The 27,011-nt window shown below is 37.7% G+C and overlaps 1 protein-coding gene across 1 annotated transcript; it reads left to right on the top strand.

The window, feature by feature from the left end:
- The first annotated feature begins 18 nt into the window (after positions 1 to 18).
- On the top strand, positions 19 to 26,195 carry LOC123551406 (uncharacterized). Its single transcript, XM_045340325.2, has 5 exons — positions 19 to 174; positions 7,297 to 7,337; positions 14,838 to 14,922; positions 15,434 to 15,545; positions 25,928 to 26,195. The coding sequence occupies exons 1-5, from the start codon at positions 90 to 92 to the stop codon at positions 25,974 to 25,976; spliced, it is 372 nt and encodes a 123-aa protein (XP_045196260.1). The 5' UTR covers positions 19 to 89; the 3' UTR covers positions 25,977 to 26,195.
- Positions 26,196 to 27,011: the final 816 nt, after the last annotated feature.

The following is a 27,011-nucleotide window of genomic DNA, read 5'->3' on the forward strand; positions in this document are numbered from 1 at the left end:
TATAGTTATCACATTTCCACAGTTCGCGAATACAACAACAACATTTTATTTACTTCCGCTTTTTGATCTCAGGGTCACTTTGGAGAGTTATGTCTTTTTTGTATCGAAACGTGATCAGGGTAGCAGATAAGTTTGTTCCGGCAGGTTTACAGTCGACATGGAATCATCCAGCAGGTGGTGTTAAATTTAAGACTTAACAGAATTTCGATGCATAAATGTACCTAAGTAGAACAGAATTCGGATAGATTTTTGAGAAGGCAGTGGCTACGATTACGCAAAGAAGTATAAAATACACAGAATGGCAACTGGCTGTAATCTCGCGTGATCTCATGTCAGAGTGTGAATCGGCGTTATCTTAGTAAAAACAAACATCGACAAGCATGGACTGATGGAGTTACAATTTGTACCTTTAAAACTACATCTAAAACACATGTTAGCTTCTAAAACAACATTAGTTTAATGTAAAATAGTCTTAAGACACACAGTACACGTTTCTTACCATCAAAAGAAGCGTGGTCATACGGTGATAATTAATTTATCGATGAATAATTGCTTTCGCATACAAAATGGCGCGTGGAGAACGCGTCACTTCCGGTAAACGAGATCTCATTCAGTTGTCACGGGATGTTGGCGAGATTTGCTCTATATGCCTTTCAAGTGGCCGATCTATTTATTTTTATAGCTCTTTGGATTACGGTAGACACACCTACATAAGGTTACGGTACCGGGTACCGTAATTCAGCCTAGGTGTGTCTAGGAATACGGAACTTCCATAATCCTAGAATCGGAGGCTAGGATAACGGTACCATAATCGTAGCCACTGTCTTTTGAGAAACTTCATTTACATAGATGATAGGGTGAGAAAAACTTGCAGCCATACTGAACTCAAACCTGGCAGAGTGGGTGGAGGGATGGGGATGGGGCTCAGAACATTACACATATGAGACATAGTGCAGACAGGCCTCTTAGTCCAACTAATTTGATGCAATCCTAGGAAATACTGAGATATTTTTTTTTATATGGGCAATATCCCCACTCGCGACAAACACTCGAAAGACCAAAATAGTGGAAGCAATTTCCGATGAAATTTTCATGGCTGCCGATGTTTTACATGCTGTAGGTTTAAATGCCATTTATTTCATGAATTGGCCATAAATTCAAATAAAACTTACATGTTTCGGAAGAGGATTCAATTCCTCATTGATTTATGTAAAACTTATCAAATAATATCTAAAATTACGAATTTTCTAGTGATTCAATCCTATGTTTGTACTGTACACAATTAGCGTTTGACGTGTCTACAGGCTATATGCATAAGTGATAAAACCAATAACTTTAAATGACAGTGTACTGTGATTTATCCTCCATTATTTTGGTCCTTCAAAGTTTTGACGTTTAGATTGCCCGTCACAAATACAAAACAATCTGAACATCAAATTATTTTGACTAACAGGTCTCTCAGCTTGAGCATCATATCGCTATTTATCGATTTTACCATTCACCAGTCAGGGGTGTAACTGTTTCAAGTTATCACAGTTTATAACCCGTTTGAGTTATTGCTTAAACTTTCATAACTTGTTTCAGTTATCATGAAATATTACAAAGCCCTCCTGTGCCAATTCCTCATTTTGAATGAGACTAATGCAATTATTTCCTGAATCCTTGACCTTTTATCTTTCCAGCTATGCAGTAAAAATTTTTACGCAAGGCTGATGAAGTTTTACGCAAACGTTTTAAACATAAATGTGATAGCCCGGATTGTCCTGGAAATTACATACTCTTCCCGGTGTCCCGGACAGTGTTGAAATGTCCTGGAAAAATAAAAATACAGGAACAAATAAAAATAATCCCCCATAAAACTTGCTTTTTGTCTATAAGTTGTTGAATTTTAGCAGTCCCCGGTGTCACATTGTTTATTCCTAATTATCCAATATCAGTTTCATGCCCTCGAGCTGGACACGTGTTGATTAAGCCCGCTTTGATTAAGCGACGATCTTTGATGACACTGATTAAGTTACATTCAGTTATTATGATGACCCTGATTAAGAACTGACAGGATTATGCAATCAATAACAGTTTTATGATACTTAAATTAGGAACAATAGTCGAAAATCTTGTTGTTTTTAGCACGTTGGTGGTAAAGCTACATGTAGCCTTTATGGAAGAGATTACTGAAAACGGTCAATTAAATGATAATTATTTTGAATGGTTGTAATCATTTAAGATCTAGATCGATTGTCACACATATTCTAAATTGAAATGTTGAATGCCTTTGCCGACCGACCCATGAAAATTGACCCGACTCCAAATATTTTATATGGTAGATTTTATCTACAAGAATTATTTTATTCCTTTAAGGATTCAATTTAATTATTAGATAAACGTTTAAGCTTTAGAATGATACCAAATTAGCTAGAATCTCAAACACGATGACCAGGTTGTCTTCGTATATAGTAAGTCTCCTAATTCTGCTCACCTGGGGAACGCAATAAATTCACATGCCGAACTATAGATGTGTATTACCCGTATTTACCTCCCTTAGAAAGCTAGACGACATTTGCAGTAAATTATGCTTATAGTTAAAAGTGAGTGAACAATGTTTATCTCAGGAAACTACATGTAATATTATGATATTTTTGCATGAAACAGACAAATACCAATGTCATGGTGTATGTCCCGGACAAAGGTAAAAATCCCGGAAATTTTAACTCAGAATCCTGGAAATGTCCAGAAAAATTATGGCATGTATGTTTTAAAGCTATAAAATTATTAATATCCCATTATGCTTATCAGGTCATGCTTAGACTAAAAGAGAATTTGATTAACCACAGTTTGCTACTAATTTCACTTTAAAGGTTACTTTGTGAGAACAGCAAAAAGACTTTTTTTTAATAACTTACCTGAGTTAACTATATTTTATAACTAATACAGGTTATAAAATGCTTGAAAAAGTAACTGAAATAGGTTACATAACTTAAAACAGTTACACCCCTGACTGTTCACAAAAAGTTATGATGAGTAAATACTCATAGGCCAAAAAAAATATCAGGAGCCCTGGAGATAAGTAAGGTTGGTTGCAAGAGCATGATTTAAGGCATATTGCCTAGCTCTCCTGCTGAAAGCATGAAACTTGATAGATACGCACAATATAGCTCTGTCAGAAAATGCTAGCATTTTAGTATTTTGTTATTGCTGTGATATCAGTGCTTCAGTCATGAATATTGATACACGCATAGCGACACCTGGTAAATGGGCACATTGACTTGCAAAGCAGCGACATGGGCAGAGGGTGTGGGGGGAGGTAATCCCCTCCTGCTAGCGGGAAGGGGAGAGTCTTTTCATCCCAAAACACCCAAAGACATCCCAAGACACCTAAAAGACAATAATTATCCTATAGTTTAGTATCAAATAATAACAGATTTTGAAGTAAATGGTGATAATTTTCATTTATTTTTAATCGTAGAAACGGAAACTGTAGAACATAATAATTCAAGGGGAACAATCCAAAAGCTTATATAAATGTAATAAAGCTTTAGGCATTATTACATTCTGTTCCAGTTATTTCCCTTCTATTCAGAAGTTACTGTGTTTGTAAAATTTGTTAGTAAATTTGAGCAAAAAAAAATGTAAAATGTTTTTAACTGTAAGGGCATCAGGCATTCGCAGGATGACCATATCCAAGGGAAACAACTCCATATGTAATTCACATAGTATTAATGTTGGCTTTACCTCTCTTTAACATTGATAATTTCATTTCAGCTGATGTTCTTAGATGTATTTCCTTGAACAAACCTATTCTAAAGGTTATTTTATCTGTATAAACATGTCTTTTATATATATATTTAATAAATTATACAAATAAATCAATATTCTAGATGTCTTTGGGTGTTTTGGGGTTTCTTTGGATGTCTTGGGGTGAAAAGACCTTCCGAGTGGGAAGGGTCTTTGTGATATCCTCCCCCCCCCCCCCCCCCATTTTTAGCTGGACTATTCTACTCACCCTGGCGTCGGCATCACACCTTGGTTAAGTTTTTGCATGCAAGTACATGTACATACAGCTATCATTTAAAGGCTTATAGCTTTGAAACTTATTTTTTCTTTTTCTAGGTCAATTACCAACCTCACTGGGTCAAGTCCCATAACTCTGACATGTATTTTGAGCAAATTATGCCCCCTTTTGGACTTAGAAAATTCTGGTTAAAGTTTTACATGCAAGTTACTATCTCCAAAACTAATGCAGATATTGAATTGAAACTTCACATGTGTCTTCGGGGTTATAAATCTAGTTGATAGCAGCAAGTCCCATAACTCTGACCTTCATTTTGGCCAAATTATGCCCCCTTTTGGACTTAGAAAATCCTGGTTAAAGTTCTGCGTGCAAGTACATACAGCTATTACTAAAAGGGATATAGATTTGAAACTTATTTTTTCTTTTTCTAGATCAATTACCAACCTCACTTGGTTAGGTCCCATAACTCTGACATGTATTTTGAGCAAATTATGCCCCCTTTTGGACTTAGAAAATTCTGGTTAAAGTTTTACATGCAAGTTACAATTTTATGTACTATCTCCAAAACTAATGCAGATATTGAATTGAAACTTCACATGTGCTTTGGGGTTATAAAACTAGTTGATAGCAGCAAATCCCATAACTCTGATATGCATTTTGGTCAAATTATGTCCCCTTTTGAACTTAAAACTCTTTTGATATTTAACCTTTTTGGGTAATATTTTCCTGCTTCTGGGACAATATTTCGAATAGTCGAGCTTGGCTGTCTTACGGACAGCCCTTGTTTTTTTGAACATTTAACACCCTCTGCTGCAAAATATTGTTTGTCATTTTTAGCTCATCTGATTTTTGAAAAAATATATGAGGTGTTGTAGTCACTTGATTGTTAGTGTTGGCGTGGGTTAAAATTTTTGTTCAGGTCCACCTTTTCTCAAAAACTGTAAGAGCATAGCTTTGAAACTTTGCACACTTGTTTATCAACATTATGTGACTATGAAGGCAAAGAACCATAACTCTGATATGCATTTTATCAAAATTATGGCCCTTTTTGTACTTTGATAGAAAATATGAGTTTATGGTTAAATTTTTTGTTTGGGTCCACCTTTACTCAAAAACTATAAGAGCTACAGCTTTGGAACTTTGTACACTTGTTTATCATCATTAGGTGACTGTATAGGCCAAGAACCATAACTCTGATTTGCATTTTGTCAGAATAATGACCCGTTTTGTACTTAGAAAATTTGAGTTTCTTGGTTAAATTTTTTGTTTAGGTTCACCTTTTCTCAAAAACTATAAGAGCTACCGCTTTGAAACTTTGCCACTTGTTTATCATCGTTAGGTGACTGTGTAGGCCAAGAACCATAACTCTGATTTGCATTTGGTAAGAATAATGGCCCTTTTTGTACTTAGGAAATTTGAGTTTCCTGGTTAAATTTTTTGTTTAGGTCCACCTTTTCTCAAGAACTATAAGAGCTACAGCTTTGAAACTTTGCACACTAACATCTTGTCTATCATCATTAGCTGACTATGTAGGCCAAGAACCATAACTCTAATCTGCATTTTGTATGAATTATGGCCCTTTTTATACTTAGAAATTTTAAACTATAACTCTTTTCTTACATACTGTCCAGCACTTGCAGACAGGCGATGGCACCTGCAGGCAGTGCTCTTGTTTTAATGATTCCTGTTATGAGTATCCACTGTTATGCATGATTGTTATTTCAAATATCTTCCTGCCTGCAATGGAACCGCATTAAGACCACCCCTAGATTAAGACCACCTCATTATTATGATCAAAATCATTTCTATATTTCAGTGGTGTCAGTCCCTGTTAAAAAGACCACCCCACTTGTGAAGTTGTCACTTGTAAGACCACCTATTTCAATCCCAGATGACCCAGTAACTCCACTAAGAAGATCACTTTTTGATTTTTCACTCTTTTTTTGCCTCTCTAGTCAGGGGTAAAGAGGAGAATTAAAATGCTGTGTATTGTAAAATAGTGTCATTTGATATTGTGTTTAACACAAAAGATTGTTTTCAACTCAAAGTATGCTGTGTTTTTAGCTCACCTGTCGCGTAGTGACAAGGTAAGCTTTTGTGATCACCCTTCGTTCATCATCCGTCCTTCGTCCGTTCACAATTTCTCGTGAACATGATAGAGACCACATTTTTTAACCAATTTTAATCAAACTGGCACACAGCTTGTATTGGCATTATATCTTGGTCTGTTTTGAAAACTGGCAAGATCCCATCATGGGTTCCAGAGTAAAGGCCCCTTAAGGGCCAAAAATTGCTGTTTTGGCCTTTGCAGCCACATAAAGACTTCATTTATGGTTTGATCTGATACAAACTTGCCAAATGTCTTTCACAATAATAGAACTTGGATTTCATGATGAATCTTTCAGATCCAATCATAGGTTCCGGAGTAACAGCCCCTGTTCTATTGACACCTGAAAGAGCCAAAATTTGTTACTTTTTTTCCTTATGAACAAGATAGAAGTGACATTTTACATTCAATTTTAACCACACTTACACACAATGTAAGTCACAATAGGATCTTGGTTCATCTTGAAATCAGAAAACCTGCCAGATTCCATCATGGATTCTAGAGTAACTGCCTCTGACAGGGGCAAAATTTTCTGTTCTGGCTCATTCAGCCATATAGAGGTTTCATTTATGCTTTAATTTGATACAGACTTGTACAGAATGTTTATCTTGATGATCTTTAGGCCAGGTTTGAAACTGGGTCATGTGGGGTCAAAAACTAGGTCAACGGGTCAAATCAAAGGAAAACCTTGTTAACATAACACCCTAGAGGCCACATTTATGACCCTATCTTCATGATACTTGGTCAGAATGTTTATCTTGATGATTCCTATGCCAAGTTCAAAACGTTTAAAAACTAGGTCACACGCTCAGATCAAAGGAAAAGTTTATTAACACTAGAGGCCATATTTATGACCCTATCTTCATGAAACTTTATAAGAATGTTTATCATGATGAGTCCTAGGCCAAGTTCGAAACTGGGTCATGTGGGTTCAAAAACTAGGACTACGGTTACCACTTAAATCAAAGGAAAAGCTTGTTAACACTCTAAGCCACATTTAAGACCCTATCTTCATGAAACTTGGTCAGAATGTTTATCTTGAAGGTTCCAAGGCCGCAAGTTTAACAGGTGAGCGATAGTTTAAAATAAAAAATGTGCTTTCCTACCTAGTTTTGAAATAGTTTTTGAATACATGTATTAAGTTTTAATAGAAAAGTAAAAAGTCTTATTTTAATTGCAGGACCAAAGACAATTTTCTTCTGGGCCCCCACTATGAAATGGGTATGTATATTTGTTGTATCCTTAACAGGTAGGCCTCTGATGAACGTTTTTTTTATTTAATCCTTAAAGCTTGTATAAAATGTATTTATCATACCACCACCAAACATGTTTGCGGGAGGGGCGGGGGGTGGGGCTATATAGGAGTCAGTTTTGTCGCGTCGCGTCCCGAAATCTATATCTCAGTTATTACTAAATGGATTTGATTCAAACTTAAAATAGATTATCCACCTTATCACCCACATCATGTGACACAAGGTGCATAACTCTGACCCCAATTTTCATGAATTATGCCCCCTTTTACTTAGAATTTAAGGTTAATTCTGATGCATTTTCACTATATCTCAGTTATTACTACTTGGATAAATGGATTTGATTCAAACTTAAAATAGATGTTCCACCTTATCACCCACATCATGTGACACAAGGTGCATAACTCTGACACCAACTTTTCATGAATTATGCCCCCTTTTACTTAGAATTTAAGGTTAATTTTGATGCATTTTCACTAAAGGACGGATTACACCAAACCGGAAGTGACTACTCAGTGTTACATGTGAAGTAGTCCAAAATGTAGTTCCATGCTATGGATGAAATCTGGTATAATGAGTGACATGAGGAGGTGACAGTTAAATTTTTGGCTTATGTTTATTGCTTATAGTATTGAGAATAGATTTAGACCATTTTCATTGTAAATTTCTTGGAATAATTTTTATTCTTTGCGAAAAATGTCTACCTACGCGTAACTGCTAAATGGCTGTTTTCATGGGGGCATTTTTAGAGGGTGATGTTTCTCAGAACAGATTATTTTTCTAATATTCAACATAACATGTCAATATTTTTAGCTCACCTGTCACATAGTGACAAGGTGAGCTTTTGTGATCGCGCAGGGTCCGTCGTCCGTGCGTGCGTGCGTGCGTTCGTGCGTGCGTAAACTTTCGCTTGTGACCACTCTAGAGGTTACATTTTTCATGGGATCTTTATGAAAGTTGGTCAGAATGTTCAACTTGATGATATCTAGGTCAAGTTCGAAACTGGGTCACGTACAGTCAAAAACTAGGTCAGTAGGTCTAAAAATAGAAAAACCTTGTGACCTCTCTAGAGGCCATATTTTTCAATGGATCTTCATGAAAATTGTTGAGAATGTTCACCTTGATGATATCTAGGTCAAGTTCGAAACTGGGTCACGTCCGATCCAAAACTAGGTCAGTAGGTCAAATAATAGAAAAACCTTGTGACCTCTCTAGAGGTCATATTTTTCATGGGATCTGCATGAAAATAGGTCAGAATGTTCATCTTGATAATATCTAGGCCAATTTCGAAACTGGGTCAACTGCGGTCAAAAACTAGGTCAGTAGGTCAAATAATAGAAAATCCTTGTGACCTCTCTAGAGGTCATATTTTTCAATGGATCTGCATGAAAAATGGTCAGAATGTTCATCTTGATGATATCTAGGTCAGGCTCGAAACTGGGTCACGTCCATTTCAAAACTAGGTCAGTAGGTCAAATAACAGAAAATCCTTGTGACCTATGTAGAGGTCGTATTTTTCATGGGATTTGCATGAAAATTGACCAGAATGTTCATCTTGATGATATCTAGGTCAAGTTCGAAACTGGGTCAATGGTGGTCAAAAACTAGGTCAGTAGGTCAAATAATAGAAAATCCTTGTGACCTCTCCAGAGGTCATATTTTTCATGGGATCTGCATGAAAATTGGTCAGAATGTTCATCTTGATAATATCTAGGCCAAGGTCGAAACTGGGTCACGTCTGGTCCAAAATCTAGGTCAGTAGGTCTAAAAATAGAAAAACCGTGTGACCTCTTTGGAGGCCATATTTTTCACAAGGTCTTCATGAAAATTGGTGAGAATGTTCACCTTGATGATATCTAGGTCAGGTACAAAACTGGGTCACGTGCCTTTAAAAACTAGGTCATTATGTAAAATAATAGCAAAACCTTGTGACCTCTCTAGAGGCCATACTTTTCAATGGATCTTCATGAAAATTGGTCAGAATTTTTATCTTGATGATATCTAGGTCAAGTTCAGAACTAGGTCACATGAGCTCAAAAACTAGGTCACTATGTCAAATAATAGAAAAAACGACGTCATACTCAGTTCATGTGGGGACAGGTGAGCGATTCAGGACCATCATGGTCCTCTTGTTCTATTTTTGATAAGAAGACATGTTATACTAAATGACCATATATGGTTTTCATATCATTGAAATGCTCTAAAGTGCTGAAAATGAGGTCTGAATGTTTTGTTATTGATATGAAATAAATAAGGAATTGAATTGGTAGAATTAACTTAAATCATTCTGATTGGCTTAGAGCCAAAGGGAAGTAACCTTTTTAGCTCACCTGTCACAAAGTGACAAGGTGAGCTTTTGTGATCGCGCGGTGTCCGTCGTCCGTCGTCCGTCCGTCCGTCCGTCCGTCCGTGCGTCCGTCCGACCGTAAACTTTTGCTTGTGACCACTCTAGAGGTCACATTTTTCATGGGATCTTTATGAAAGTTGGTCAGAATGTTCATCTTGATGATATCTAGGTCAAGTTCGAAACTGGGTCACGTGCGGTCAAAAACTAGGTCAGTAGGTCTAAAAATAGAAAAACCTTGTGACCTCTCTAGAGACCATAATTTTCAATGGATCTTCATGAAAATTGGTCAGAATGTTCATCTTGATGATATCTAGGTCAAGTTTGAAACTGGGTCACGTGCGGTCAAAAACTAGGTCAGTAGGTCTAAAAATAGAAAAACCTTGTGACCTCTCTAGAGGCCATATATTTCACAAGATCTTCATGAAAGTTGGTCAGAACGTTCACCTTGATGATATCTAGGTCAAGATCGAAACTGGGTCACGTGCCTTCAAAAACTAGGTCAGTAGGTCAAATAATAGAAAAACCTTGTGACCTCTCTAAAGGCCATATTTTTCATGGGATCTGTATGAAAGTTGGTCTGAATGTTCATCTTGATGATTTCTAGGTCAAGTTCGAAACTGGGTCACGTGCGGTCAAAAACTAGGTCAGTAGGTCTAAAAATAGAAAAACCTTGTGACCTTTCTAGAGGCCATATATTTCACAAGATCTTCATGAAAATTGGTCAGAACGTTCACCTTGATGATATCTAGGTCAAATTCGAAAGTGGGTCACGTGCCGTCAAAAACTAGGTCAGTAGGTCGAAAAAAGAGAAAAACCTTGTGACCTCTCTAGAGGCCATATTTTTCATGGGATCTGTGTGAAAGTTGGTCTGAATGGTCATCTTGATGATATCTAGGTCAAGTTCGAAACTGGGTCACATGCGGTCAAAAACTAGGTCAGTAGGTCTAAAAATAGAAAAACCTTGTGACCTCTCTAGAGGCCATATATTTCATGAAATCTTCATGAAAATTTGTCAGAATGTTCACCTTGATGATATCTAAGTCAAGTTCGAAAGTGGGTCACGTGCCATCAAAAACTAGGTCAGTAGGTCAAATAATAGAGAAACCTTGTGACCTAACTAGAGGCCATATTTTCCTGTATGAAAGTTGGTCTGAATGTTCATTTTGATGATATCTAGGTCAAATTTGAAAGTGGGTCACGTGCCGTCAAAAACTAGGTCAGTAGGTCAAATAATAGAAAAACCTTGTGACCTCTCTAAAGGCCATATTTTTCAATGGATCTTCATGAAAGTTGGTCTAAATGTTCATCTTGATGATATCTAGGTCAAATTCGAAACAGGGTCATGTGCGGTCAAAAACTAGGTCAGTAGGTCTAAAAATAAAAAAACCTTGTGACCTCTCTAGAGGCCATACTTGTGAATGGATATTCATAAAAATTGGTCAGAATGTTCACCTTGATGATATCTAAGTCAAGTTCGAAAGTGGGTCACGTGCCTTCAAAAAGTAGGTCAGTAGGTCAAATAATGAAAAAACGTTGTGACCTCTCTAAAGGCCATATTTTTCATGGGATCTGTATGAAAGTTGGTCTGAATGTTTATCTTGATGATATCTAGGTCAAGTTTGAAACTGGGTCAACTGCGATCAAAAACTAGGTCAGTAGGTCTTGAAATAGAAAAACCTTGTGACCTCTCTAGAGGCCATACCCTTGAATGGATCTTCATGAAAATTGGTCAGAATGTTCACCTTGATGATATCTAGGTCAAGTTTGAAACTGGGTCACGTGCCTTAAAAAACTAGGTCAATAGGTCAAATAATAGAAAAACCTTGTGACCTCTCTAGAGACCATATTTTTCAATGGATCTTCATGAAAATTGGTCAGAATTTTTATCTTTATAATATCTAGGTCAAGTTCAAAACAGGGTCACATGAGCTCAAAAACTAGCTCACTATGTCAAATAATAGAAAAAACGACGTCATACTCAAAACTGGATCATGTGGGAAGAGGTGAGCGATTCAGGACCATCATGGTCCTCTTGTTTTAACTTTTGTACTGAGTTACTTCCCCTTAAATTCCAAGAAATTAGTCTACTTTTAGTAATTCTATTTTTAGATTTTCAGTACTTTTTTATTATTAGTCCTATGTGAAAAGGAAATACATTTTTTCTGTGGTAACATGTGTCGGTAAGACACTTTTTTGTATTCATTTTTAGCGTGTCTCTAATATTCGAGATTTTTATATTTACCTCATCCCTCATCCTGGGCACGTATACTAGTATTACTTAGCCCAGGATGAAGTACTCCAAAGATGAGTGAAATTTTTTTTTAAAATATTAAGTTTTTTTTACGTTTTAGATTATTCTAAGTGTTTTTAAAATTTCTTATGGTTGCCATTCTTCTGTGACAAGACCGTATTGTGGGGTATAAGTCACTCCTGTGACAGTTCTAGTTTCTTCAGTAAAATAGCCATGTCTATCTTATGATAATCTACAGTTGTTAACAACTAGGCTATTGTGGTTTTGAAATTTACCATTTTGACAAAGGTTGTGACATATTCCAGATACATTGTAATCTGGCAGATTGGATACGACTGGCAATCAAGTCTGAGTAAAGCAGGTAGTGCAGACTGCATTACAAGCTGTTGTTGTACAAAAGACAAATGAGCCGCGCCATGAGAAAACCAACATAGAATTAGATCCATGTTCGCCCCTGGCATTTATATAACAAATCAGTGGTAGAAGAAAAGACATACTTACTGATATTTGTTGAGAAGAGCCTGAAGTGTTCCTAGTTCATATTTAGACCATATATTAATAAGTAAAGCATACAAATATGCATAATACTTTCTGTCTTTCTGTATTCTGTATACAATATTACTCCATTTATTACTGATAATATAAGAAAAACAACTGGAGTCTTCTTCAGTCTTAAGGAGTTTGTACAGATGTATGTTGGATTTAGCACCATTTTTGTGCCCCCCCCCCCATGAGTGATGGGGGTTTTGTGCCTCCCCATGAGTGGTGGGGGCATAAAGATTTGCTCTTGTCTGTCCGTCCGTCCTTCCGAGAATGTTGTGTGGCGCCTAGCTCCAAAAGTATTTGACGTAGAGTCACAAAACTTTACAGGAGTGTTGGTCAGCATGTGTAGTTGTGCACCTGGGGTTTCGCGTCCGGATTCATTCAGTCATATAGGAGTTATGGCCACTGACTTGGTTAGAAATTGGTCATTTAAATGTTGTGTCACGCGTAGCTCCAAAAGTATTTGACCTAGAGTCACCAAAGTTTACAGGAATGTTGGTCAGCATGTGCAGTTGTGCACCTGGGGTTTTGCATCTGGATTCATTCAGTCATGTAGGAGTTATGGCCCCTGTCTTAGTTAAAAATTGGTCATTTTAATGTTGTGTCGCGCGTAGCACCAAAAGTATTTCACGTAGAGTCACAAAACTTTACAGGAATGTTGGTCAGCATGTGCAGTTGTGCACCTAGGGTTTCGCGTCCGGATTCATTCAGTCATATAGGAGTTATGGCCACTGACTTGGTTAGATATTGGTCATTTTAATGTTGTGTCGCGCGTAGCTCCAAAAGTATTTGACCTAGAGTCACCAAAGTTTACAGGAATGTTGGTCAGCATGTGCAGTTGTGCACCTGGGGTTTTGCATCTGGATTCATTCAGTCATGTAGGAGTTATGGCCCCTGACTTAGTTAAAAATTGGTCATTTTAATGTTGTGTCGCGTGTAGCTCCAAAAGTATTTGACCTAGAGTCACCAAAGTTTACAGGAATATTGGTCAGCATGTGCAGTTGTACACCTGGGGTTTTGCGTCCGGATTCATTCAGTATTGTAGGAGTTATGGCCCCTGACCTAGGAAAAAATTGTCATTTTAATGTTTTGTCGTGCGTAGCTCCGAAAATATTTTACCTACAGACATTATTTCACTACACAAGACCAGACTTCTTGTCCAGACTTACTAAAAAAAAAACAGTTTGTGAAACATGTATGTTAAAATGTTAAAATGTACTTGACCTAGAATCATAAAACATTAGAGGATTGTTTTATAGCCTATGAAGTGTTCTCTTTAGGATTTTACTCAGCTAGGCCAGAGTTATGGCCAACTAAGTGAAAAAAATACACATAAGGTTCTTAAAAGTTTGTGTTGCAAACATCTTAAAAATTGTTTAACCTGAGTCATTAAACCATGTACAGTGGCAGGAGTGGGGGCACCTGTGTACTATGGACACACATCTAGTTTAAACAACATATAACTTATATAAATGAAAAGCATCCAGTCAACCTATTAACATTTTTGAATTCTCACCAGGACTAATTTGTTCTCAACTGCCACACATGAAATGAATAGGGAGAGAATGGAGTGATAGTTTTTTGTCATTATTATTAACTTCAAGAATGTTTCTCTCATTGATACTTTAATGCTGGTGTTGAGATGCTGCCAATACTGTGCTTGCTGGCCAGGCAGTATGCTGAAAAACTTGATTTTAATCTTGACTCTGAAATTTTTCAAATATGAGAGCTTTTGTTGTCACCCGTACATTGGCAATGAAGTGTCACAAAAGTGTAATTAAGCATGTTCTTTAACATTATGAGACATTGTGAGATAACCTCTAGCTTTTATTATGCCAGCATTATACTCCTTTTTAACTTAGAAATGTTTGGTAAAGTTTGGCATGTATGTAGGTTTCTCAAAAATTACATGGTAAAATGCTTTAAAACATCACAAGTCTTCAGCAGCCTAAATCAACGTCACAGGACATGTAACACAACACTAGCTTTCATTTTGTTAAAATCATGCCCCTTTTTACATAGATATTTTGTAGAAGTTATGCATGTAAGCATGTTTCTCAGAAATTATTTGACCAAATGTTTGTAGATTCTATACATGCCTTTGGCATCATGAGATGAACTTAAAACTCTGGCTTACATTTTGGCTAAATTATGCCCATTTTTAAGTTAGAAATTTTGGTGAAAATTTTGCATGTAGTAAAGAAGTTTCTGAACACTTTCATACTTTTCATACATCTTCAGCATCTTGAAGTGACCATTTTGAACCAGGAGGGGCTTCAAATAAAGGTAGTTGAGCATACTGTCATTAGACAGCTCTTGTTGTATTTCAGTGTCTCGTTATTGCTGGTATTGGTGACATGTCTAGACCGGCAGAAAAACTCAGTGTAACACAGTCATCAGCCTTAGCTGCTACAGGTTTGTCAATGTCTTTTACTTAGGTTTGTGTCTTTTCTTGAGCTGTCATCTTACCACCTGAATATCATTCTATGATAAAGGTTTTGAAAAAACGTTATGAGACAAATATAGGGGAAAAGGAAAGCAAAGAAAGTTTTATGTTTAAGTGTCGAAAAAGGACCTTGTAACAATTCCATAATCTTACCTCAAGAAGTAGCAAGTACATGTACTTCTTTATGTCAGTGCAGTTATCCTCTACTGTACTGAGGTGACAAGTTAAAGCTTTAGGACTAGGAACCAATAGTGCATGCCTAAAATAGAGTCTGTCAAATTATTATGATAAGGAAATAAAGGGCTGTCAATATGTTGCTAGATATAAAAGAAAAAAAGCCAAGAATGTGGTAGTATGAAAGGTATGTGGTAGTATGAAAGGACTGATAAACTCATCAACATCAGTTGGAATATTTTCTGTTATATTTTTGTTCTTTTATTTGGATATGATTGAACACCTTGTCATATTGTATAATTTTAGGTTTGATCTGGTCTCGTTATTCTCTTGTGATAACACCAAAGAACTGGAATCTTTTCTGTGTAAATATTTTTGTGGCAGCAACAGGGTTATACCAGTTGGCTAGAATATACAAGTAAGTATTCTAAATCAAGGGTTTTGTTTCCATATATCCGGCTAGTTTTGACCTTTGATTGCAGAACCTGTTTAATAGGAATAATAACCACTTTATTCCATCCTTTTAATTTCACTTTTCAGGAATGTGGTTATTATAGAAAGAATGTAAAGGAAAAGACTGCTAGAATCTATGGTGTGCATTAAGAGGGTGTGCCTGTTACCCTGTAGTTTATCACATTTAACTCTGATAGTCACATGTAAAACCACAGTCAAAATGTTTTTATGCCACAAGTGTCAAAGAAACATATACTGTTGGAACTGTCCATTTGTCCATCATTCCATTTGTCAAACATTCTTTTGTACTTGACTGCTACAGTTTCCATACAATTCAAGAAACTTGTTGAACATCAACATGAAGTGGACTTGCACAATACTGCAAGGACTTTCATGTCTGAGGTGTCTTTAGTGATGCCCCTTTCCTGGATTCCACATTAATACAACAAGGATTTGCACAGGCCTTGAATTTGATGTTAGTCCTTGAGAACTCCTTGAAAATGACAAAGACCTAACAGAAAATATAGAAATTGAAAAAAGTGCTCGCGTGTAACAAAGAATTCACGGAAAAATATTTTGTCAGCAGCTTGCTTTAAATGTGGAATAAATCAAATTAAAAAAAGAAACAGAAAAAAAAATTGAAAAGTACTTGAATTTTGTCTCTGATTTTCTGTATGAATGCTGTGCAACTTCATCTATACCTTGTGTACTCATGTCCTGCAGTTTCTGTACAGATCAAATGGAGCTTGGTATAATCATAAAATGAAGTGAACAAACATGTGAATATTATTTAGAATTTTATATTCAGTGACTTTTGAGCAGTACCCCTTTATTAGACTAAACACTTTCGTAACTACACCTAGACCTTCTGTACTCAACTCCTACAGTTTTATTCCTTATTCAAATGAAACTTAATATACTGGTACATCATCAAGGTGAAGTAGAATGGCACATTTTGTCTGGACTTTTATATCTGATCATTAGGTTTTGAGTTATGCTTCACTCTCAAGAGGAGATGCACGTATTATCTTCATTTTCCTGTCAGATGATTTTTCGCTGAGTTATTGTTCTTTGATTATTTAACATTACTGTAAATGTACTAATTTTGGCGGTAGTTTTATTTTGGCTGTATTGGCAGTTTTGTTCGAGAGAGCCAAAATAAATCCATCATTAAACTTATGTACTTGAATTATGAATATAAAGGTTAACAATTATCATTGCTTTTGCTTTCATCAGTTGATGTCTGTTTTAAAGGGAAATAAATGTTTAATATCCAGTGTGTGAATTATAGTACAAGTAAATATGAGCAGAAAAATCTGTGAAAGAATATGGTACTCTTGTATGAATATATCTTATCTTATACTAGTAAAGTGGGTTTTCCCTTTTAATGGTGTTCTCATATTTAAATATAGCTATTTTTCAATACCACTAGAATATGTTAAAGAGTTTTATTTTGGCAGATTTTGGTCTTGAAATATTGAAAATCACGAAATAAAGTATCCGCAAAATTAAACACATTCAGTAGTATACTATAGCACCATTTCTTGTCTGTAATATTCCTCAGCAACCATTTCATAGTGAGCTTCACTCCGAGAGGAGATGCACATATCTACTTCATGTTATGGTCAGACGTCTTTTCACTGAGTAATTGCCCTTCAGTTATTTAACACTACTGAATACTATAGCACCATTTTTTGTCTGAAATATTCCTTAGCAACCATTTGGTGGAATGCATGGAAACTAAATAGGAAGCTTCACACATAAGAGGAGATTGGCATTTTATCTTCATGTTCTGGTCAGATGGTTTTTCACCGAGTTTGGCTATTCAACATTTCTTGTCTGGAGTATTCCTCAACAACCACTGGCTTGAATTCAGCCGGACTTCTTAGGAAGCTTCAGTCTTCAGAGGAAATGTGCATATTGTCTTCATTTTCCAATCAGATGATTTTGCATTCAGTTCTGCCCCTTGAATTATTCAACTAAAGTAAACTACAGCATCATCCTTATAGGGAGCATTTCTAATAATTATTGGCTGGATTTCAGCGAAGAGGAGATCAATTATTGTCTTCATGTTCTGGTTCAGTGATTGCTCTTTGACTATTCAGCATTAATATACTACAGCACTATATTTTGTCCAGACCACTTGCTGTAAGTTAGCCAAACTTCATAGGAAGCTTCACTCCCAATAAGAGGTGCACATATTATCTTCATGTTTCGTCGGATAATTTTTCAGTGAGTTATTGCCTTTTGATTATTATACGCCTCAAGGGGGCGTATTACCGGTATGTTATGACACCAGTGTCCGTCTGTCCTTTAGCAATTTCGTGTCTGCTCTGTAACTCTTGAACCCCTTGAAGGATTTCGAAGAAACTTGGCACAAATGTTCACCACATTGAGACAACGTGCAGAGCGCATGTTTCGGATGGCTCGCTTCAAGGTCAAGGTCACACTTAGGGGCGGTCAAAGGCCATACATCAGTGCAAATTCATATGAAGCTTCACTCTCAAGAGGAGATGCGAATGTCTTGTGCTTTTTCTCAAGAAATACTTAAAGTGGAGTTCTTAGAAAATTCTTTGGAAGCTTCACTTCTAAGACAAGGTTTGTTTGCTGTCAATGAAATTGACCTTTATTCTTTTAATATGTAGTAATCATACCTTGGGGAGCATCCATTGGTTTTACTATTATCTTGTTTCTACCTAAATTATTATCCTGACTGACATCGTTATTCAGATCAAGCATTTGCAAGGGGTATGTATCATACACTGTTGACAACATTCTTGTTGTTCTCAACTTTAGTGTATAGGTTGATTCTGAAGTAGAAAAAAAAAACTTTTAAAGAAAGTATGGTGTTATATCAATTTACTACCAGCTGTTTTTTTCTGTTGAAGACGTCAGAAGAGTAGTAGGTAAGTGGTAATGGCAGAAATGATGCAAGAATTGTCATTACCGCTGTTACTGTGTTACATAGATTGTTTAGCAGATTTATTGCATGTCTACCCAGATATTTTGCTGCAGATATACAAAACATTTTGCAACCAAGTGTGTCCATGTAATTGTGTGTGCATCATCAGCTTGTACATGGGCTTAATTTGTTTTGCATTTGTAGGATGACAAAATACTTTGCTTAAATTTCTGCATGACTAGACATTGTGCCCCCTTTTCAACTAAACATTTCAGAATACAGGTTCAGGTAAGCTGGTTACTCACAACTACTAGGCAAAATGCTTTCAAAATATGCCCCCTTTTCAACTTAGAAATTTTGTGAGTTTTGCATGCAAGCAGCTTTTTCAGGAATTACTTGAGCAAATGTTTTCAGATTCTCCATACGTCTTTTGCAACATGGGATGACCTCACTCGGCAAGTTTCATAACTTGGCTTACATTTTACCAAATTTATGCCCCTTGTTCATCTTAGAAAATGTTACTAAACCTTGAGTATACTGACGAGATATGAAAACGCAACATACATGTCTGAATATATTTTTACTACAAAAAGCGTCACCTTGGAATGTTTAACACATACACATCTCGATACTTTATATCCTTTTTGTTAGCTCGACTATTCATAGAATAGTAGAGCTATTGGACTCACCCATGCGTTGGCGTCCGTGTCGGCGTCCCGATTTGGTTTTGTATGTAAGCTGGTATCTCAGTAACCACTTGTGGGAATGGATTGAAACTTCACACATTTATTCACTGTGATACACTGACCTACACTGCACAGGTTCCATAACTCTAATTTGCTTTTTTACAAAATTATGCCCCTTTTTCGACTTAGAAATTCTTGGTTAAGGTTTTGTATGTAAGCTGGTATCTCAGTAACCACTTGTAGGAACAGTTTGAAACTTCACACACTTATTCACTGTGATAAACTGACCTACATTGCACAGGTTCCATAACTCTATTTTGCTTTTTTGCAAAATTATGTCCCCTTTTCAACTTAGAAATTCTTGGTTAAGGTTTTGTATGTAAGCTGGTATCTCAGTAACGACTTGTGGGAATGGATTGAAACTTCACACACTTGTTCACTGTGATAAACTGACCTACATTGCACAGGTTCCATAACTCTGTTTTGCTTTTTTATGAAATTATGCCCCCTTTTCAACTTAGAAATTCTTGGTTAAGGTTTTGTATGTAAGCTGGTATCTCAGTACACACTAATGGGAATGGATGGAAACTTCACACACTTGTTCACTGTCATGATCTGACATGCACTGTATAGGTCCCATAACTCTACTTTGCAATTTTTTCAAAATTATGCCCCTTTATCGACTTAGCAGTTTTTGGTTAAGTTTTTGTATGTAAGCTGGTATTTCATTATCCACTTATGGGAAAGGATTGAAACTTCACGCACTTGTTCACTTTATGAGCTGATAAGCACTGTGAAGGTTCCATAACCCTTTTTCCCATTTTTACAAAATTATGCCCCTTTTTCGACTTTTGTATTCATTCAATTGACAAGGCTGTTGAATAGTCGAGCGTTGCTGTCCTCCAACAGCTCTTGTTAATTTTACGGTCTGTTGTGATGATTAAATTTGAACACAATGGGCATAGAGTATCGAGATGTGTTTGTGTTGAACATTTCAAGGTGGTGCTTTTTTGTAGTAAAAATATATATTCAGGCATACATTTGTTGCATTTTCATATCTTGTCAGTGTATGTAAGCTAGTATTAGGTTGAAGGACTTCAAATAGTAGAGTGGGCTGTCATTAGACAACTCTTGTTATTTAATTGTAGGTACAGTGTCTACTGTAATTGGCAGAATACAGTTACTTGCATTTTTGTTGGGCTTAAAGGCACAAAGATTTATTATATCAGGGAATATAAACACAAAACCTATTTGTGGCATAGATAAGAGGTCTAATAATGCTAAATGTTAAAGTTTCTAGTACTTTTGTTTATTGGCAATATTTCCTGGAATGTTACAATGGTATATGATTGTTACATACTTGCTGATATCTTGTAAGCTAGTCTTTCTAGTTTAACTATTTCAATTTTTTTCAAATAGTAGAGCTTTTGTTGGCACCCTTTCATTTGTAAAGGCCTCTGCATCAAAAGTTTGGTATGTAATCAAGTTTTTCAACATAAATAACTACTAGGTCAACTACTTTCAAACTTCACATGATTGTGTTTGGCATCATGTGGACAAGACAAATCCTACAAGACAAGGTACATAAAACTGTATTTTTAGCTTTCAATGTTGTGCTCTTTTGGTGCCTTCCAAAACTTGTCCATTCGTCTGTTTGTCCATCCATCCAAGTTTGTCTCATGCTTATTATGTCTCCCCCAGGAGACATTGTTTTTGCCCTGTCCGTCCTTCGTCCGTCCTTCCGTCCGTCACACTTCATTTCCAAGCAATAACTGGAGAACCGTTTGACCTAGAATCTTCAAACTTCATAGGGTTGTAGGGCTGCTGGAGTAGACGACCCCTATTGTTTTTGGGGTCACTCCGTCAAAGGTCAAGGTCACAGGGGCCCGAACATGGAAAACCATTTCCGATCAATAACTAGAGAACCACTTGACCCAGAATGTTGAAACTTCGTAGGATGATTGGTCATGAAGAGTAGATGACCCCTATTGATTTTGGGGTCACTCCATCAAAGGTCAAGGTCACAGGGGCCTGAACATGGAAAACCATTTCCGATCAATAACTAGAGAACCACTTGACCCAGAATGTTGAAACTTCATAGAATGATTGTACATGCAAAGTAGATGACCCCTATCGATTTTGGGGTCACTCCATTAAAGGTCAAGGTCACAGGGGCCCGAACATTGAAAACCATTTCCGGTCAGTAACTTGAGAACCACTTGACCCAGAATGTTGAAACTTCATAGGATGATTGGTCATGAAGAGTAGATGACCCCTATTGATTTTGGGGTCACTCTGTCAAAGGTCAAGGTCACAGGGGCCTGAACATGGACAACCATTTCCGATCAATAACTAGAGAACCACTTGAACCAGAATGTTGAAACTTCATAGGATGATTGTACATGCAAAGTAGATGACCCCTATCGATTTTGGGGTCACTCCATTAAAGGTCAAGGTCACAGGGGCCTGAACATTGAAAACCATTTCCGGTCAGTAACTTGAGAACCACTTGACCCAGAATGTTGAAACTTCATAGAATGATTGTACATGCAAAGTAGATGACCCCTATCGATTTTGGGGTCACTCCATGAAAGGTCAAGGTCACAGGGGCCTGAACATTGAAAACCATTTCCGGTCAGTAACTTGAGAACCACTTGACCCAGAATGATGAAACTTCATAGGATGATTGGTCATGCAGAGTAGATGACCCCTAACAATTTAAGGGTCACTCTGTTAAAGGTCAAGGCCACAGGGGCCTGAACATGGAAAACAATTTCCAGTCAATAACTTGAGAACCTCTCGACCCAGAATGTTGAAACTTCATAGGATGATTGTTCATGCAGAGTAAATGACCCCTATTGTTTTTGGGGTCACTCAGTTAAAGGTCAAGGTCACAGGGGCCTGAACATTGATAACCAGTTCCGATCAATAACTTGAGAACCACTTGACCCAGAATGTTGAAACTTCATAGGATGATTGAACATGCAGAGTAGATGACCCCTATTGATTTTGAGGTCAGTCTTTTAAAGGTCAAGGTCACAGTGACCTGTTCATGTAAAATCATTTTTTTGGAAATAACTTGAGAACCACTTGACCTACAATGTTGAAACTTAATAGGATGATTGGACATGCAGAGTAGATGACCCCTATTTATTTTGAGGTTACTTGATCAAAGGTCAAGGTCACAGAAGCCTGAACAGTGACTTGAGAACCACTAGGCCAAGAGTGTTGAAATTTAGCGGGATGATTTGACATGCAAAGTAGATGATCCCTATTGCAGCCAACCATCAGTGTCTCTTTGACTTTCGCTCCTGACCCCTATTGACTTCTTGCCTATAGGACTTTGCAATGGGGGAGACATGCGCTTTTTACAAAAGCATTTTCTAGTCTTCAAATGTATTTGCTATAGTCATCAAACCTCATAAGATTGTTAAGTCTGCATAGTTTGGGATTTCACTCAGTAATACCAGTGTTATGGTCCTTGACAGGATCATGCATAAAAGGCTTATTAGATGTTTGTGCCACATCTATCTCAACAAGAGGGGCATGTTGGCCCTAGATCACTCCCCAATTTCACAGCTTGCTTGAACTGTGTTGGTAGAGGGTCATGAAAAGAAAATATCTGTGTAAATTCAAAAAGGGTCAGTGTTTTCTGACAAGAAGAATTTAAAGTTTTCACTAAATGAATACAAGTTTTTGTGGGTGTGGGGATGTGGAGGAGGAAGGGGAGAATGATGAGACAGGAATCTAAGACACAATACCAAAAACTAGATTTTTATGAGTTAGGAGGGTGTGGAGGAGTGAGGGGATTACGCAGGCAGGATGGGGATGGTGAGATTGGAGGGTGTTGAGGAGTGAGGGGATGATGCAGGCAGGATGGGGATGATGAGTTAGGAAGGTGTGAAGGAGTGAGGGGAAGATACAGGCGGGATGGGGATGATGAGTTAGGAGGGTGTGGAGGAGTGAGGGGATGATGCAGGCGGGATGGGGATGATGAGTGGGGAGGGTGTGGAGGAGTGAGGGGATGATGAGTTGGGAGGGTGTGGAGGAGTGAGGGGATGATGCAGGCAGGATGGGGATGATGAGTTGGGGGGGTGTGGAGGAGTGAGGGGATGATGCAGGCAGGATGGGGATGATTAGTGGGGAGGGTGTGGAGGAGTGAGGGGATGATGCAGGCAGGAGGGGGATGATGAGTGGGGAGGGTGTGGAGGAGTGAGGGGATGATGCAGGCAGGATGGGGATGATGAGTGGGGAGGGTGTGGAGGAGTGAGGGGATGATGCAGGCAGGATAGGGATGATGAGTGGGGAGGGTGTGGAGGAGTGAGGGGACGATGCAGGCGGGATGGGGATGATGAGTTAGGAGGGTGTGGAGGAGTGAGGGGATGATGCAGGCGGGATGGGGATGATGAGTTAGGAGGGTGTGGAGGAGTGAGGGGATGATGCAGGCAGGATGGGGATGATGAGTTAGGAGGGTGTGGAGGAGTGAGGGGATGATGCAGGCGGGATGGGGATGATGAGTGGGGAGGGTGTGGAGGAGTGAGGGGATGATGAGTTGAGAGGGTGTGGAGGAGTGAGGGGATGATGCAGGCAAGATGGGGATGATTAGTGGGAGGGTGTAGAGGAGTGAGGGGATGATGCAGGCAGGAGGGGGATGATGAGTGGGGAGGACGTAGAGGAGTGAGGGAATGATGCAGGCAGGATGGGGATGATGAGTGGGGAGGGTGTGGAGGAGTGAGGGGATGATGCAGGCAGGATAGGGATGATGAGTGGGGAGGGTGTGGAGGAGTGAGGGGATGGTGCAGGCAGGATGGGGTTGATGAGTGGGGAGGATGCGGAGGAGTGAGGGGATGATGCAGGCAGGATGGGGATGATGAGTGGGGAGGGTGTGGAGGAGTGAGGGGATGATGCAGGCAGGATGGGGATGATGAGTGGGGAGGGTATGGAGGAGTGAGGGGATGATGCAGGCAGGAGGGGGATGATGAGTGGGGAGGGTGTGGAGTGAGGGGATGATGCATGCAGAATGGGGATGATGATGTGATACTAATTAAGAGACAATATCAAGAAACGTATGAAACTAATGGCCCTTTAACCTTTACCCTGCTAAATTTCTATAAAGGACTGGTCCATCATTCAGTTTGGGCAGTACCACTTACCATTCAAAGGGGTGTTTACTGTAAATTTACTGAATAGATAGCAAACAATGTAGACCATGAGCAAAAGCACAATCACTTGCCGCCAGCAAGCTAAAGGGTAAAGACCTTAAAGTTTTCGTTGCATTTGCATATGTCTCAAAAAGTATTTTATCTAGAGACATAGAGCATGTACTCTGCAAGAGCAGATTTATATACCTCAACTTTGTCAAAAAATATGCATTAACACCTTTAAAGATTTAGTCATACGTATCTTGAAAATTATTTGACCTGGAGTTGAGGAACTTATACATATAGGAATGTTGTTCAGCATGTGAAGTTATGTACCTTGGGTTTGATTTGGCATTAGATTTATTTACCCCCCGGACACTTCCCCCCACCCCCATCAAAAAAATAAAAATTTAATGTTTTTTTGTTACGTGAAACGTTTTCTTGTCTTCATTCCAAATATCGAAAGTTTGTTCAGTCCTGCATTGTCAATAAGTAAGATATAACTGTACTGTGACAGAGATGTAACTGTACTGTGACAGAAAGTGGGTACACCAGTGTCTTATGGACACAATTTAGTTAACCTTTAGCCTGCTGGCGGCAAGTGTTTCTGCCTTTGCGACCAGTGCAGACCAAGATCAGCCTGCACATCCGTGCAGTCTGATCATGGTCTGCACTATTTGCTATTCAGTCAGTAAATTTTCAGTAAACACCCCTTCAAATGATGAATGGTTCTGCCCAAATTGAATTATGGACCAGTCCATTGTAGTAATTTAGCAGGGTAAAGGTTAACATAAATACATTATAAAAATATTGCATGTAAGCAATTCATGTCAAGATGTGGCAGTTACTTGAAAAGAACAGGTTGGTACTGGCACAGAATCCAGGAACATTTGTTGGGTTAACTACCTGCTGTTACATAATTGCAGAAATTATACTGTTGAATAACAGGGCTAAACTCAAAATAAACAAATAAGAAGCTACTTGACCAATCATTTTCAAACCTTACAACAGCTTTTTGTATTACATGGAAGCTATCTTTACTCTGGCTTACACTTTGGAATTTGCCCCTTCTTAATTTTGATGAATCATTTCCTCAGGAAATATTGTACTAAATGGTTTCAACCTCTTCATCAGTCTATGATGAAATGACCTTTCAGAGCCAGGTTAAAATTATGCCCCCCCCCCCCCCCCCGCCCCTCTTTAACTAAGAAAAAATGTAAAGCTGTAGTTTATAAACTAGTATTGTGGAAAGGTTTTCAGTGCTGTGAAATCTTCTAATACCAAGTGCATGAAACTTTGTGGTTTGGGCCAAAGAGCCAATTACCTGTACGTGGGTACCGGTGTATGAATCCATGGATTTCAACTTTGAGAATAAATTAAATGGGAATTGTACTTGTTTCTTGGGATATAATACTCTTTTGGACAGACTTGACCACAAAGTTCATGAAAATTACTTTAAATTAGTCCGCCACAACTATTAATGATTTCACTGTTGCTGAGCATCCTGTCATTAGACAGTAACTGTTCTTGTTAATTAATTTTACATGAACATGTTTGACAAACTATTTCCCTCTTCTTTTTTTTTGTAAGAATCTTGAGATAACTTTTTTATTTTCAGCTATCACCAGAAGTTGAAGGAAGTAGAATCACACCATCATGTAAAATAAGGAATCCAGCAGATAAGATAATTGTACAGTAATGTGATGGATAGTGGATACAGACTACAAGATATTATTGTGAATGTTTCTGTTAAATACCATGTATGAAATATGCTGATATTTTATCACAGAGTCACAGATGACGTTTCTGATGTTTAACTGAAGCTAATTGTTTTTGTTTTAAATAAATAGCCAGAATGACCCATAAAACAAATTGCAATATATATATACATTTTGTACTGAGTTTTGTTTACCCAGACCAAAGAAGTATAAAATACACAGAATGGCAACTGGCTGTAATCTCGCGTGAGCTCGTGTCAGAGCGTGATTCGGCGTTATCTTACTAAAAACAAACATCGGTGAGCATGCAGTTACAATTTGTACCTTTAAAACTACATTTAAAATACATGTTAGCTTCTAAAACAAAATTAGTTTAATGAGAAATGGTCTTAAGACACGAAGTACAGGGGTTTTTTTTGCCATCGAAAGAAGCGTGGTCATACGGTGATAATTATTTTACCGATGAATAATTGCTTTCGCATACAAAATGGCGCGTGGAGAAAGCGCCACTTCCGGTAACGAGATCTCGTTTTTTTGTCACGGGAGGTTGGCGAGATTTGCTCTATATGCCTTTCAAGTTGCCAATCTATTTATTTTATAGCTCTTTGCCCAGACTTGTTTTAACACACATATTAGTAATATTACTTTGTTAGATTATTTAATTTAAGAAATATTGTAAAGAAAAATTGTGTTTTATCAGTATTAATGCACAAAAAAGAGGTAATATGTTTGCGGAATAATTTCACGCAATTTTTAGTGTATTAATTTAAGTAAAATATGATTTTGCTACACATTATTTCGATTTTGATATGCCCTTAATCTAAACCAAAAGTTAAAATGTAGTAGCGCTCTTTCTTTGCCACAACAAAAACATTGATGTCACTGTCAATTATCATGGTGTCATTTTAGCGTAAGCATGTTTTAACAGGAACAAGCATATTAGAATGTAGTATTAGTTACACGGTGTGTAGATTACCTAATAGG

Source organism: Mercenaria mercenaria, chromosome 4 (assembly GCF_021730395.1).
Source record: "Mercenaria mercenaria strain notata chromosome 4, MADL_Memer_1, whole genome shotgun sequence".
Taxonomy (NCBI): Eukaryota; Metazoa; Mollusca; class Bivalvia; order Venerida; family Veneridae; genus Mercenaria; species Mercenaria mercenaria.

Coding starts and splice junctions, on each gene's coding strand:
- LOC123551406 (XM_045340325.2), top strand. CDS start 90: ATGTCTTTTTTGTATCGAAACGTGATCAGGGTAGCAGATAAGTTTGTT. Junction 14,923..15,433: donor ATCAGCCTTAGCTGCTACAG/GTTTGTCAATGT, acceptor GTATAATTTTAG/GTTTGATCTGGTCTCGTTAT. Junction 15,546..25,927: donor CAGTTGGCTAGAATATACAA/GTAAGTATTCTA, acceptor TTTTATTTTCAG/CTATCACCAGAAGTTGAAGG.